Genomic DNA, 15,270 nt, shown 5'->3' on the forward strand with positions numbered 1-15,270 from the left:
TGAACGTTTTCCTTTTCTTCTTTGATTCTTCTAAGTGACCATCTATAATACAATGTTTGAAGAGTATCTTGGAAAATTCCATCGGCTCTGTTGTCAATATGAACAAAACTTAACTTCATAAAATAACTCATGATAAATTCAGCCACAGGCGAATCAACACCAATCCTCTTAACCAATTGCTTGACTGAAGGGAATGTGGCTGAGACTGATTCAAAATTGCTAAACTCACAAACATCAATCGACCACTCTTCTTGATATGAATCAGAATTTGGACTATTCACCAAATCAAAACCAAGCTTCAATCCAAATATGTAACCAGAGAGAATATCATTCAAATCAGAATATAAAGTATAGTTCAGGTTAAGCCTCATCATGAATTGAGAAGCATTGTTTTGGAAAATAGTAGACATTTTCTTGGACATATCTGAAAACTCCACTGCGGAATTGTACAAAGATTCAATTGCTTGAGCGCTGATACTTGAATCCATGAATGCTTTCCATTCTTCAAATAAATTATCAATTGAGGTAGTTTGTTCACGGAATACCTTCGGCTTGGAAGGCAATTGCAAATCACAACTCAAGGTAGTTTCTACTAATTTTTCATCATCACCACTGGTAACTTTGGCAACATTCCTCCAACTTGTTACTAATTCTTCAGCAAATTTCTTTTGTTCTTCATACACTTTAAACACAACGTATTCTCTAATTGCTGGATCATATGGTGAACTAGGAACATATAATTGGATTAACCCACATGAAAACATAATCCAGGCTTTACCCATAGATTGCAAATCAGTGGCATTGGATGATATAACCAACGATGGAATCAAATACTTTTCAAAAATTTGTGCAACTTCAGAATCTAAAATGTCCAATAGCTTAGTAGCACTGGTCAAATCTTCCTCTAACATGTTGACAACATCAGAATCAATATGAACTTCCAAGATCTTATTAAACCATGACAATAACAACTTATTAAACACTTGTTTTTGATCCTGTAAGATACTAGGAGAATACTCCACGATCGCTTTGGAAATTTCTTTCACATCAGCATTAGTTTGATCAAGAACCTTACCTGAAGTTTGGTTAATTTGTAGTGACTTCTTCAAAAGGGATGTAATTAATTCACTTGAAAATAATCCTGGGATCCTTGATTTAGATTCTCCTGATTCTGAATACCATAAACTATCAAATATCTTAGGATATGGATCAAATTTTTCTGTCTTAACTAATGACAACATTGACTTGTTTGAGAAAGTGTATAACTTGAGCAAATCCTCTCTGTTATTGTTAGAACTCACCAATTCGTTTGCTTCTATGAAGTTAGAAATACTTGTGAATTCATCTGAATAGCTCTTTTGACGCTTATTAAGGAATGAATCAGAAACTGACTTTAATTCAGCAATACCATTTTCAAGTTTACCAAAGATGTTTTCAATCTCATCATCACCATAGGTTCCTTCAAGAATGGAGTAGTAAAAGTCAATAATAAACTGACCAAGACCAGCAACTGCTTCTTTAGATTCATGGAATTGTTGCTTGGCAACCAAATCAAAATCTTCCATCAATGTAGTCAATCTCCTCATATAATTCCAGGATTCAATTGTTTGTGGATATGTTCCTCTTCTGTGTTCCCAAATCTTATTCATTGAAACACCAGTAGTCAACACCAAGTCATTACCAAATGATTTAATAGCAGATTCCAATACGTCTGTTTGGATAGTAGCTGCATACTGTTCACTCCATTTAGTTATTAATTCTTGATAAACTCTCAATTTAGCTTCGTTTTGAACTTGTGCAGTTTCGATCATACTATTCCAAAGTAAAATAAGTTCATGAATTGGACGGTAGACAATTTCAGTAAACAACTCTTTATTAACACTCTCCAAAAAGGTAGATAATACAAATTCATACACTTGTTTGATGAATTGATAAATTGTTAATCTTGGTGGAGTCTTGATGTTTCTTCCAAGAACAAAAGCAGCTGACTTTTCCAAGTATGTTAAATCATGAAGCTTCTTATCCATGGCATTCAGCTCAAGTTTCTTTAATCTTCTTTCCATTTGTAAAATTCCTGAAATGACTTCGTACAACATAGTTGGTTCATATGTAGTGGTTGTAACGTGATCTTTAGCGATTGACGATACCAAATAAGCATTGACTAATGGGTGTGGTGATTGGAACTTTTGGATGTTCTTGCCGATTATTTCAGTAGAAGTTTCACCAGCTTGGTTATACAATTCACTAACCTTTGAATATAATGAACTATTCAAGAAAAATTGCAATCTTTGATAAAGTTCATGGCATATGTTCTTACTTGTCTTGTCAAATTCTGAACTGGTTTCAACAATGTTCTTCCAGTTATTCACAAATGACAAATCACATAATGGAATCATACTCCATAATGAACTAAATGTATCCCCAGACTTTTCCACATCATCAATTAAACTAAATGGATAAGCACGGGTATCTTTGGAAAAGTCATAAGTTGAAGTAGGTACTCTCCTTTCGTCCTTGACTTCCAACAATTCAATTTGTTCTTCTAATGATTCACTAGCGGGTTTAATACCAAGTAATTCTCGATCAAATTCAGTAGATCTATTTTCTAATGATTCCACATATACTTCAATACCTCTGTTTCTCATAGCTCTTGATAATTCACCATACTTTGGATCCATAGTTAAAAACAATCTGAAATTAGGATGTGGGGCAAGAACTCGAGGCAGACCATCTTGCAAACTGCATTCATTGATGATTAAGCTTCCGTTGGTTTCCAATAACGAGTTCAATCTGTCTAATACTGAAGGACTACACAAGTTAGCATTGTCCAATACTAACCAGTTTCCTTTCTCCACTGCTTGAACTAATAACCCATCAAACCATTCAAATTTAACACTCTTTTCTTGTTGAATCTTTTGCAATAACTTATCTGATTTTTCTGATAAGTTTCGAACTTCAGGGAATGAACATAATTTGGAATATTCTTTAATAAGCTGATGGAATGTTTCAAAGTTTTCAGTGGTTACGGTTTCCTTGTCTGTATGTTCCAATAATTCCAACGATTTAGCTAAAACCTGTTGTTCAGATACAACACGAAGATTATTAACTACTAAATCACCAACAATAGTGTCAACTTCACTAATCAATGCATTAATTTGTCTCGACAAGTCAACCTGTTCATAACCACCTAAAATATCCATGGAGTCAACATCACTATTCATGGAAAATTCATCAAGCTTGGCACCAATCACACTTGCTGCAAATCTAATTAAATCAGTCTTTCCAGCATTGGTAGGACCAGTTAAAATCAAAGGAATATTGTTGCTAATACATCTGAATGTGGTTTCCAATACTTGAAAGTTACATTGTAAAGGCAAGAGATTGTTCCCGCTGACATTCTGAATGATTTCATTTCTGGAAATCAAAGCACCGCCACTTTGGATATATGATTCGGCCATGAAGAAATAATTATCCCTTTTGGTTAAACCGTCGAATATGGAAATGAACAAGTTTCTGGCACGTTTTCTATCGTCCACGCTTCTAAATCTTTGACAGATAATCATGTCAATGAAATCACCAAGCGAAATATCCTGACTAATGTTCTTGGAAGTGTACAAATCCAACCATCTTAACGAATCACGTAAATTGAATTCCCATGGACTTCCAGAAGATCCCCAGAGCTTCTTAGTAATAACTTCCTCTTCTAATTTTGACATGAATTGAATCAACTTGGAACATTCATCTTTATCAACAGTAGGATACAAATGTTGGGAAATCATGTTAAGATCAAAGGACTTTAATGTGTCCACATAAACCACAGTGAAACGATTGACAAACGATTTAGGTAACCCTTTTCTTCCACCACCTTGGTATTGAGGATTTTGAGCAGCAAACACAGTAAACTTTGGATGTCTCTTGAACGACTTGTCCAATTCTGGAATGTAGGCTTCACCACGATGATCCAAACATGCATTCAACCCTTCCAATACTGATTGAGATGCTAAATTCATTTCATCCAATAAGACCCATTCACCTCGTTGCATGGCTCTCAAGAATGGAGCATCTCTCCACACAAATTCACCAGCTTTTCCACCTTCTGCAGGAGCATCTGAACCAAACAAATCAACTAAATCAGTTTGTTCTGACAAATTAATACGTACCAAGGGATTACCAGTAGCATTGGCTAATGCAGTGACTAAACTGGTCTTACCGACCCCAGGACTACCTTCTAACAAGATTGGCTTATGGACTTGCATGGCACGGATAACTCTCATGGCATTGGATGCAGTAGTAGGAGCTTGTAAATTGAATGATTTGTTATTAGATGCTTGCACAACCGGAATTGAAAATAATCCAGCGGAAAGTACGTTATCAGTAGATGTCACTTTAAAGTTGGTAGTAGAATATTCAGTCAAGTCGTAATCTGCAAAAGTTGTAAGTTGTTCAATACATTGGTTCTTGATACTTTGCAATCTTGATTCATTTTCTGCTAAATATGCGGTGTTGTTGGTACCTAAAGCATCGATAAACACCATGGAAGCACCATGAAATAACGCAGCATGTGGAGTAACCAGATCATCACAGGAATTGATAAATTCCGTCCATGCTAAGATATCACGCAAGGAAATAACACCGTTATTAGTATTCCCACCACCAAACTTTCTAGCGAACCATTCCGAGAATGAAACAATAGCAGCGGTGAGTTCCTTATGTTTAAGTTTTGAGTCGACAATTTGTTTAACATCATTGAAATCTTCCATTGATGGTACCCACACTTCAGTAAATCTATTACGTAATGCAGGAGAAAGTTCCTTCTTACCATAGTCACCACCAGGATTCATAGTAGCTAAAAATTGGAAACCAGCATTGGCAGTTATGAATGCATCATCAGTACCTTTTTCAGCCAATAATAAGCTTCTTTCTGGTTCCAATACTGAGTTCAACCTTTCCAATACTGAATCATCAGCTAATGAAATTTCATCCAACAAGAAAAAATCAGATTCCTTCATGGCTCTGATTAATGGACCATCACACCACTCGAAAAGTAATGTCGAGTTCTTTTTCCCGGTTTTGATTCTTTCCACGAGTTCACCATATTCTTCAGGAACTTCTAAGCCATTGAATGTTTGTAAAAGATTATCCAAGGTAAAATCTTTAGGTGTTTCAATATTCATTCTTTCAAACAACTCAAGTAAATCCTTAATCAAATTACTTTGAGTTTCCAACTTATGACGTACAGGTCTTTGGGCACCTAATAAATCACCAGTTTCGGTGTTTTGATGAGCATTGACTGTAACCAATTCCTTACCCAAGAACTTGGCAATAACTTGACAAACTGTAGTTTTACCACAACCTGTTTCACCAACTAAAAGTAAAGGTTCGTTGTATTTGATAGAAGTGAATACCAACACTGCCAATCTTCTCATGGCCTTTGTCCACACAATGGTAGAATCACTGTTGAAAATCTCTTCAATTTCCAAGTTCTTGTAATAAGCATCCATGTCTAGCTTAACCTTCATGACCTTTTCAAGAGTTTTCTTGACTACATCCTTTTCATCTTCCTTTCTGACTCTTTCAGCTAAGATCATGTACCCATTAGCGGCAAGTTCTTCATACCCCACCGCATCTCTTAATGCCCATCTAAACAAATCTCTCAATGTGGCAAACGAATTCTTTTGTTCAAACAATCTTGTGGATTGACGTTGAATAGAAAGCTGGCGATAAACTTCGACAATCTTCTTACAATAAGAAGGAGCAATCTGGCACCTTTCTTTCAAAATAATTTCCAATTCGTCCTGAGGAATATCATCGAAATGCAACTCCAAAAATCTATTTCTGAATGCTCGTGACAATACTTTTCTACCACCGTATAATCCTGGAGGATTTTGGGTGGCAAACAACATGAAATCAGGATGTGGTCTCACAATTTCTTGTGTTTCGGGGATGAACAATTCTCTATTGTCATCAAGCAATCTATTCAAGGCTTCCAAAACGTCAGTAGGGGCAAGATTCAATTCATCCAATACAATCCAGTGACCCTTACGTAAAGCTTCCACCAATACACCTTCTTTGAATACTAATTTCCCAGTAGAATTCGACACATACGTACCCAAATATTCTTGTAAATCAGTATGCTCGTGATTATTGATACGGACAAACTTATGACCGGTGATACTAGCAAGATAATTAATCATACTTGTTTTACCTGTGGATGTTGGACCTTGAATCAATACAGGGAATCTTCTTCCGGCAGTAGCACGGACAAGATTAAGCATATTCTTTTCAACGAATGGAGTGATGATATATTGTGGTTGTGGCACAACTTCTTCAGGACCATGTTTCATCCAATAGTGTTTAAACTGAACGTAATCACCGCTAGCTGGAGTTGGTGGTGTTTGTTTCATGACTGAGTTGGCATTCTTGAGTCTTCCAATGGTGTACTTCTCGATCAATGGTTTAAGAATATCTTCAGATTTTCTGTCAAGTAAAGTTAAAAACGACATTGAGAATCCTTCATAAAGTGATCTTCTTAATCCATAGATTGATACTATATCACAAACATAAACCAAAGTTCTTGTTAAGGTACGTATACTGAAATGAGGTTTCTGGTTAGCACCATCAACGATTTTGTTTGTTTCGGAAAGAGATTTGGCTTGCAAGTACAATTCAGCAATATCATTTCCAACCCATTCATCACCGACAGCATATCTTCCAATGTATTTATCAATAATGGCAAGCAAATCTTGGATATCTCTATCTGGAGAATGAACGTAAAGTTCGGTGAATCTTGAACGAATACTCAAAGGTAAATCTCTCTTACCAACATCGGTAGAAGGATTCATACAACCAAAGATTCTGAAATCAGGATGGGCTTTTATAGATTCAACATCTCCCTTTTCAGTCAACAAGATTGATCTTTGTTCGATGGTATCAGCAAGCAAATCAGCAATGCTTTCCAAGGTATCAGAAGTGGCTAAATTCAATTCATCCAAAAGTAACCAATCACCATTTCTCACTGCCTTGACCAAAGAACCTTCCACAAAACTAAACACAAAAGAATTGTCCAAGGTCGAAGACTGCAATTCAAATTCTTTAATTGAGTTTTCAAATTCCAACCATTTGTCCATTAATACTGACTTTTCCAATGACTTTAACTTTCTCTTCTTTCTTGGTCTGGATTCGCCTTCATCCTCAGGCTCAGATTCAGTATTCAAAATATCCTTGGCCATCTTCAAAGCTTCTCGCCATAACTTAATCACATTCTTCCATTGGCCCTTATTGAAACACTTTGATAACACTTTGGAAAACTTTTCATTCTTCTTTTCGGAAAACGTAGCAATAAATATAGTTTCAAATGATTCTTGGATAGGTATAGCAATGGTCTTGGTATTCACGGGTTTGTATCCACCTAACAAATCCCCAGCTTCAGTTTGTTGAGATACATTAATGACAGTTAACTTCTTATTCATTAATTTTGCTACTTGTTGGACCACGGTCGTTTTACCGGTACCGGTTTCACCAACTAAAAGCACTGGTTCCACCATATCTATTGCAACCCCAATTTGTTCCATTAACCTAAGAGAATGATTTGTTCTGGCGAATGAGCCAGCACTAGGTTTAGCTTTGACTGAAGTCTTCTTTTTCAATACTGCTCTTCCAATTCTTAAAGTGTCGTCATCATTCATAAATAAAGGTACGTGCTTGGTTAAAAACAAATGAATTCTCGAAGTGGGGATTTCTAAACTTTCACCAATGACATTGATCAAAGGGGCTAATGCTGCTTGTTCCGTCAATGCACTTCCAAAACAATCAATTGCTTCGGCAAAAATATTGTCATAAATGGTTGATTCTAATAGTTGGTCTGGTTGGGTTATACCTTGGGATACAAGCATGTTATTACATCTGCCACAAAACTTCATCAAGTCTCTAAACGATATTATTCTTGGATGGGACCCTTTATTCAAAGTGATAAACGAAGTAAGGGAATAAATTCTCATGATTTCATTATAACATTTGATGAATGGAACAATTAACTTCGAAAGCAATGGGTATTTAGTTATCAAGATATTCTTTAAATCAACTTCATTAGGCACATCCACTTTAATCAATTCCCATAATCTCATACCAATCAAATCAGGGATACTTTCCTTCCTGGAATCATTGCCAGTTCTAATAGTGGAAAACAATTGGAACCCATTCTTGGCCTTGATTACCTCACCTCTTGAAGGAATACTCAATTCTCGTTTTTCCAATAATGTTAACAACACAGACAATACTTCGGTTGGCGCTTTGTCAATATCTTCAATGAAAACCCATTTACCTTCTTGAACAGCTGAGGTTAATACCCCGGTTCTCCATTCAAAAGTCCCTGGTTTGTCTCCTGATGCGTATGTACCTAACAATAACTTGGCATCGGTTTGTTCACCAAGATGAATCTTGACTATTGAATCGTTGTATGACATAAAGTTTGCCAATTGGTTGATCAAGAATGTCTTACCAGCACCTGCTTTCCCATACAACATCACTGGTTTGTTTATTTGGATATTCTGGGCCAATTTCCTCAATACTTCGACAGAGCCTTTAGTTGGAACAAACAAGTTGGTTTCAGATGAGTCGGGAATAGAATGTGATAACAATAACTTAGGAACTAAGACCCCACATACCGATGTGATCATAGGAGACAACTCTTCTGGTGGTATTGCTATGGTTTTTGTACCCACGGTAACATCCTGTTGAGGCAAACTTAAATAATTTGCTATTCTCTTGGCTTCCAACAAGGAAATGAAGGAAAAGTCGATGGTATCACCTTCGTACTGAGACACTAATTTGTCATCTCCAATATGGGTCTTGATCATCTTGTTCTTGGATGATTCTGATGCTTGTAAGTAAATTGAAATGATTTGAATGGCCAAATACTTTGCCACGTTGTACTGGGAGTCCAACCTTATGATGCTGTACAACACATTTGGTTTAACTAGTGATTTGAATCTGTGGGTGTCAAATTTCAACGTTCTATAAAATGCAAGTAATATTGATTCTAATTCAAGTGGGCTTGGGGTAGTTTCTTGTAATTTGGTGAAGAAATCCACTTCCTGTAAAAAGTATTCGTAAAGGTTCAAATGTTCAGGACAAATCCCAAGCAATTTAGACAATGCCAACAATACAATAGAGCCGTGAATTGTATTGCTTGACTGGTGAATTCTGTTGTATTCGTGTTCAAATGCGTCAGTGCGATTGATCCATCTGGCCACTAACTCTAAAAACACGGACTTGTACGAGTAGTAACTGGCTAAAGTTGGGTCTAATGCGAATGTTGCCAAATTGTTCAAGTTCTCGTTTATGGTAGATGACTTGTTGAATTTGCATGAATCGGGTAATTTCTTTAACGGATATTGTTTCTTGTACTCTGCATACAAGAGTTCACACTGATCCAAGCTCAATGTGATTTGATTATTCATTGGAGATGAGTAAACTTGTTAAATGAAAGTTGGTTGTAAAACTAATGGCATTTTTTTTCACTAACATTTTTTTTTGTACCATTGCGATGTGATGCGATGAGGTTTGCATTTTTAGAAAACACGCAACAGGGACGTCGTTTTCTAGGCAATAGTGGCAATATAGCTAAGAACGGTGTTGGCTGTGCGTGCTCTGTGATGATGTGAGTGGTCTGCTGCTGAAAATCACCAGTTTACGTACTTCAACTGTTCATGTGGTAGCATGCTGGTATACAGTCTGTATTGTGGCAGCCAGCATTGTAGCTATTTGTAAAATCGCACACTGCAACCAATCTTATCGTGAGTGGTGTTTGTTAACTAACGTCAGAAAGTGTGCATCCACTTTTGTCTAATTCGGTTTAGTCAAGCTTGGTTCGTTTCTGGGAACATTTGTTGCAAATTTATTGCAATTTTTCTCTAATTCTATACCAAACGCCCAGCATTGGCCTGTTCCATATGCGAAAGCAGATTAATACAGTAAAAATCCAACATTAAAGCATCACGTGGCTTTGAATATACCATAGAGTAATTTTATCTGGCGACAAACCCATATTAGGATAGATTCAGATGATTAGTCCATGTAGTAAACTCGAAATATAGAACATTACATTGAGTTTGGATCTACTGCATGTGATGAAAAATCTGAAATCTCGAAAATTAAATTAGGCAACTTGTCCGAGTGGTTAAGGAGAAAGATTAGAAATCTTTTGGGCTTTGCCCGCGCAGGTTCGAGTCCTGCAGTTGTCGATATAATTTTATTTTTTTTGGCTACTTGATGTATCTTTTCAATTATCTGTTTTACTATAAGGATACATTGAGGTGAGATTGAATATATAAGACTTGTCTATATTAATGCAAAAACTATGGGAAGTATTGTTCCGTACGAAGGCAAACCCAAAGTCATACCACCATTACTTTTTTTCGTTGACGTACTGGTGGTTGCAGGTGTAGCACTCTCTGATACAGACGACGACAGCTCAGGTTTAGACGTCTCTGTTGAATTGGTTTGACTAGTTGTATTTCTTAATCCGTGATATCTAGCAGTACCATAGCCAGCAGCAGCAGCTGCAGCAGTAGGTGCATAATACGGACCATACCCACAGGTATGTCTCCCAGATACAGCTCCACATTGATATGCATACGAATTCAGTCCTACCCTCGAACCAGAGGAAGTACCGGATGTAGAACCACCTTTGGTGCTACCGCCAGATGAGGTACTGCCGGATGTAGAACCACCTTTAGTGCTACCGCCAGATGAGGTACTGCCGGATGTAGAACCACCTTTAGTGCTACCGCCAGATGAAGAACTACTGGAAATAGAACTACCAGATGACCTAAAACCGCCTCGTCTCTTTTCTAAATATGCCCCATTTACTAATTCAAAGACCTTGACGTCTGAAGGACTTTGTTGCACTTCATCATGGTATTTTGGATGTGAATCGTCGACATCATTGGGTATTATCAAGCCAGTTATCGTGCTAGCGAATATGAAACATGTTAAAGTGTTGATCAAGTGCATCTTGAACCCTGTGGTTTGATTTAGAGTTTTTTACGAGATTAATTTTTCTTTTTGTTTCAACCGACGCACAATTGAGGCTTGGCACTTATTAAAAAATAACACAGCCTACTTAACCGATATCGATGATCCAACCTTATTCTTAAAACACATATGGTAACAATAAACGATAATTGCAGGTTCAAAAATGTCTTGAAATGCTGCCAATCAACAATGCTAACTTTCTTCATACAATTAAGATATGGAAACCTAATTGCTTCGCCCGGTTGGCTCGGGACCCTTTTTTTTTGCAACTTCCCATGGATTAACCCATGGTCATTATTGTGTTTTAATAGGAATAATTTAGTATTTATTATAGAATATACATCACAAAAGAGTAAATCCAACTGCAATGGCTATTTTCACATACGGTATCTGCATACCTGCAGCAGCACTACTGCTCAGGGTATTATGGTACTTTGCTGTACCGTATCCAGCAGCAGCAGCAGCGGCTGTTGGGGCATAGTACGGACCATAGCCACACCTTTGAGCCCCACACCCATAAGTATAATAGCTTGGATTTCTACTACCAGTACTGCCAGTGTTTCCTTTAGGTTTTGACCCTGAGCTAATACTGGAACTGCTTGAACTAGAACTACCACCACGACTACCACTTCCAAATGAACCATGGAAACCACCACCGAAAGAACTATGGCCAACACTACCTCTTCTCCTTGCTAAATAATTAACAAATCCATAAACACGATCCTTTCCTTCATTCGAATGCTTCTCAACTATATCGTGTTGATCAACAGTAGATTTATCGCCGTATTCGGTGGGAATTGACTTGACTAGATCGATGAAAAAAATTAAAAAGATAAAGTAAAAGTTTGTTTGTTTAACCATTGTATGTGTAGTTAAGAGACAAACATCATAAACTTATCAGAGTTATTTTGCAGCATATTTATAAAATTCCGTGTAGGTTTCATCAATAGAGACGGATCGCATGTGGCATGACAACAAAAAATAAATTAGCAACTCTCGAGATAATGGTTCAGCCACCTTGTCAGCTCTAAACGGCAATAAAATAGTCATCAGAAAAACACCATCACCTGGGAAACACCGGAAGATGATCAAAGTGAATCATCAGCCCCTCCGATGATACTCGGTTGATCAATACAGGAAATTGTAATGAAAACTATCCTTCACAGCCGATAAGATCTCTAGGCACTTGTCCAATTTTCTTAAGGTTAAGAGTCTAACATACAGTAGCTTTTTGATATCGATAGATGTCTATCTATGTAAGATAATGCAAACTAAGCTACATTGGAATAATCCTTGTTGCGATGATGAATTTAAAGATGAAGCTGTTGCAAGAATAATTTAAAACCGGTAATATTCCAAGAGAAAGTGGGGAAACCAACCGGTCCGAGTCTTAAAATTGACCCATAAATACGATTGCCAAGATAAAATTAAATACATAACGTATCATTGAATAAAGTTGAATCATTGTGTTGAAATTTCTTAGTGCAAGTTAAGACCCGAGCAACTATTATGGTCACGTTATTTGAAAATAATCATAATGGCTTTCAGCCACCAAATTGACTAAATACTACAGTCAAAGTCTCTGAATTGATGATAACTCCGGTGAAGTACTGGAGAATTATTTTTACGAGACCAATTTTTTAATTTAACCGTTGCACAGCCAAGAGACTTGACACAGCCTACTTAACCAAACGACATGACTTTTTCTCCACACACATGAAATTGCGACAAACATCCGCATTTTAAATTTGCGGCAAGATAACCATGACCAAGTGAATTTTCAGATTACCAGAAAGGGGGATTCTGACTTGGTTCTTGTTTGATATTCCCATCATCTCGTAAAATTAGATAATCTAAAAAAAACCACCTCTTGGCCCAAATTCAATTCACAGCCAAAGTTTCTACACCTTAATATTGTAAATAACTCTATTTCTATAAATTCAAATAAATAAACAAACTTACAAAAGTGCAAACCCGACAGCGACTGCAATTTTAACATAAGGAACCAGAATAGCAGCTGCACTACTCAGAGAATTGGAAAATCTGGAAGTTCCATACCCAGCAGCAGCAGCAGCTGTTGGGGCATAGTATGGGCCATAACCGCATCTTCTAGCCCCACCTATGGTTCCACAACTATATGTGTTTGAACTAATTGAACTTGTCCATCCACTACTGGTGCCAGTAGTACTTCCTTTAGGACTTGTGGTGCTTGAATCAGAATCATCTCCTGTAGTTCCTTTTGGTTTGCGGATAGAACTACCAGATCCAGAAGAGCTACCGCCGGAAAAAGAACCAGAAGTACTTCCATGAGATGAGGAACTATGGGATGAGGAACTATGGGATGAGGAACTATGGGATGAAGAGCTATGGGATGAGGAACTATGGGATGAGGAGCTATGAGAGGAAGAACTATGAGATGAACCATGTGATCTCCTCTTGGCTAAATAAAACTTATTAAGTTGTAAGGCACCCGTATCTGCGATATCACTTTTTCTGTAAATTGTTGGAAATGAATTGACAAACTGTATAACCAAAAGCAAGAAAATGATGCAAAAATGTAATGATTGTCTAACCATATTTGTAGATAATTCCAAACATACTCCACAGTCTATCAAGACGTTCAAGCCATATTTATACGTCTTGTATCTAGTGCCAAAAGTGGCTGTTCTTCAAGCGAATGACCAAAAGAAAATATTATTTTAGACCTGCACTATGGAGACAAAAAGCAACTCGGACTAAATTTAGATTACGATTCAGCACTTCTATAAGAAAATAAACCTCACATTAAACATCAAACCCTTATCCTCGTGGGGAAATGGGAGGGAATTTTTTTTGATGCTGGGAGTTTTGTTGAGCAAGGTAAAATGGAATCGTCAGGTGAATTGTTTGTATTGACGAACTTGACATACATTTAAATATCTTAACTATGAATGAGAGGTTGATGTAGTTGAATCCACTATATATGAGAAATTTTAATACTAAATTTCATGACGAGGCTGAGGGAGGAGTTCATCTCAAATACTAATAAAATAATCTGTGGAATATTTTCAGGAACCCTAAGCTACCTAGTGATACTCAATTTCATTTTATTGAATCAGGAGAAAATCTTCACTCAAACATTACAAGCTGGTTTCTACAACCTTTAAGATTTGTAGCCATCATTCTGATATTGATGTGTCTTTGTTTCCAGACTGCTTTCTACTTCCCCTCCCTTCCCTTCTTTGAGTTTGTGTTTTTGCAAAGAAAATTTCAGCTTCAGCCGCATCAACGCGGTGGAGTTAACTACCCACAATTGCGTCTTGAATAACTCCAACATAGTTTAACGAGATTGTCCATGGTTACATAAACACATAAACTTTGATTAAAGTTTCTATTTGCAACAAACTGACGTATTTTTCTCCCCTTTTCAGCAAGTGTAGTCCACCATACAATTGCAAGCTCCATAATCTTTTCTGGTTCTATTTTTAATGCACGTTTCTGCGGGAAGGTGCAACAAAACCTTATTTTTTAAAATCCAAAAATTAAAAAAAATTAAAATTGCAAACTTGAGCTTTGTTTGACAGATGCACCAAGTATTTATGGTTATTGCAACTATCTAGATAGTCAGGTGAAAGAAGTGATAAAAAGAAAGCCCGATGCGGGGGTCGAACCCGCAACCTTTTGATGTCTAACTTAAGAGTCAAACGCTCTACCGATTGAGCTAACCAGGCCACTTGTTGATGTTGACAGTTACAGTTGTAGTTTTAACTAATAGTTTCTTGTTCGAAAGACACTATTTTTCTCTTAGTGGAGCTTTGCATGATCATGTAAACCGATATACTTGTGTAGATCTTGATCAGGCAATCAGAATGGGTCTTGTTCCACTGGGATATACTAATCCATATGACATAGGACGCTTTCACTACACAGCGGCCACATACCCTCGCGAACTTTATTCGATAGCACATACGATAGTTGTGTAGTGTAACTGACCTAGGTCATATGTCTTGTATATCTAGTAATTTCTTTAGTAATGATGACGATGGTATGCAAGTCTATTTCAAAATCTATCAGGAAACATTTGGAATAAATCGGTTGAAAAGGTGCAATTGATTTTCTATTTCGTGGATTCAATCAAAGGAGGAGATGTCTAATAGATACTCCAACATTACAATCTTCTTACAACAGATTGTGGTACCCAGTGGGTTTTTATTTTTGTAAACTCGATTAGGATCTGCCCCTCTAGATATTCCAATC

At 36.9% G+C, this 15,270-nt stretch overlaps 5 protein-coding genes across 5 annotated transcripts; 2 read left to right on the forward strand and 3 right to left on the reverse strand. All coding sequences in view use genetic code 12, as the record gives it.

Annotated features, from left to right (window-relative positions):
• Nucleotides 1–4,041: 4,041 nt before the first annotated feature.
• SPAPADRAFT_141939 (uncharacterized protein) lies at nt 4,042–4,422 on the forward strand (the record flags this gene model as incomplete). Its single annotated transcript, XM_007376706.1, has 1 exon — nt 4,042–4,422. The coding sequence occupies one exon, from the start codon at nt 4,042–4,044 to the stop codon at nt 4,420–4,422; it is 381 nt and encodes a 126-aa protein (XP_007376768.1).
• Nucleotides 4,423–6,924: 2,502 nt separating this feature from the next.
• SPAPADRAFT_141833 (uncharacterized protein) lies at nt 6,925–7,437 on the forward strand (the record flags this gene model as incomplete). The annotated part of the gene is made up of 1 exon (XM_007376707.1): nt 6,925–7,437. The coding sequence occupies one exon, from the start codon at nt 6,925–6,927 to the stop codon at nt 7,435–7,437; it is 513 nt and encodes a 170-aa protein (XP_007376769.1).
• Nucleotides 7,438–10,260: 2,823 nt separating this feature from the next.
• SPAPADRAFT_62595 (uncharacterized protein) lies at nt 10,261–11,024 on the reverse strand (the record flags this gene model as incomplete). Its single annotated transcript, XM_007376708.1, has 1 exon — nt 10,261–11,024. A coding segment is annotated over one exon (670 nt), but the record flags the coding sequence as incomplete, so codon positions are not given.
• A 352-nt stretch (nt 11,025–11,376) lies between these two features.
• SPAPADRAFT_62596 (uncharacterized protein) lies at nt 11,377–11,895 on the reverse strand (the record flags this gene model as incomplete). Its single annotated transcript, XM_007376709.1, has 1 exon — nt 11,377–11,895. The coding sequence occupies one exon, from the start codon at nt 11,893–11,895 to the stop codon at nt 11,377–11,379; it is 519 nt and encodes a 172-aa protein (XP_007376771.1).
• Nucleotides 11,896–12,992: 1,097 nt separating this feature from the next.
• Nucleotides 12,993–13,610, reverse strand: SPAPADRAFT_62597 (uncharacterized protein; the record flags this gene model as incomplete). Its single annotated transcript, XM_007376710.1, has 1 exon — nt 12,993–13,610. The coding sequence occupies one exon, from the start codon at nt 13,608–13,610 to the stop codon at nt 12,993–12,995; it is 618 nt and encodes a 205-aa protein (XP_007376772.1).
• Nucleotides 13,611–15,270: the final 1,660 nt, after the last annotated feature.

This window comes from Spathaspora passalidarum (assembly GCF_000223485.1).
Source record: "Spathaspora passalidarum NRRL Y-27907 unplaced genomic scaffold SPAPAscaffold_6, whole genome shotgun sequence".
Lineage (NCBI taxonomy): Eukaryota > Fungi > Ascomycota > Pichiomycetes > Serinales > Debaryomycetaceae > Spathaspora > Spathaspora passalidarum.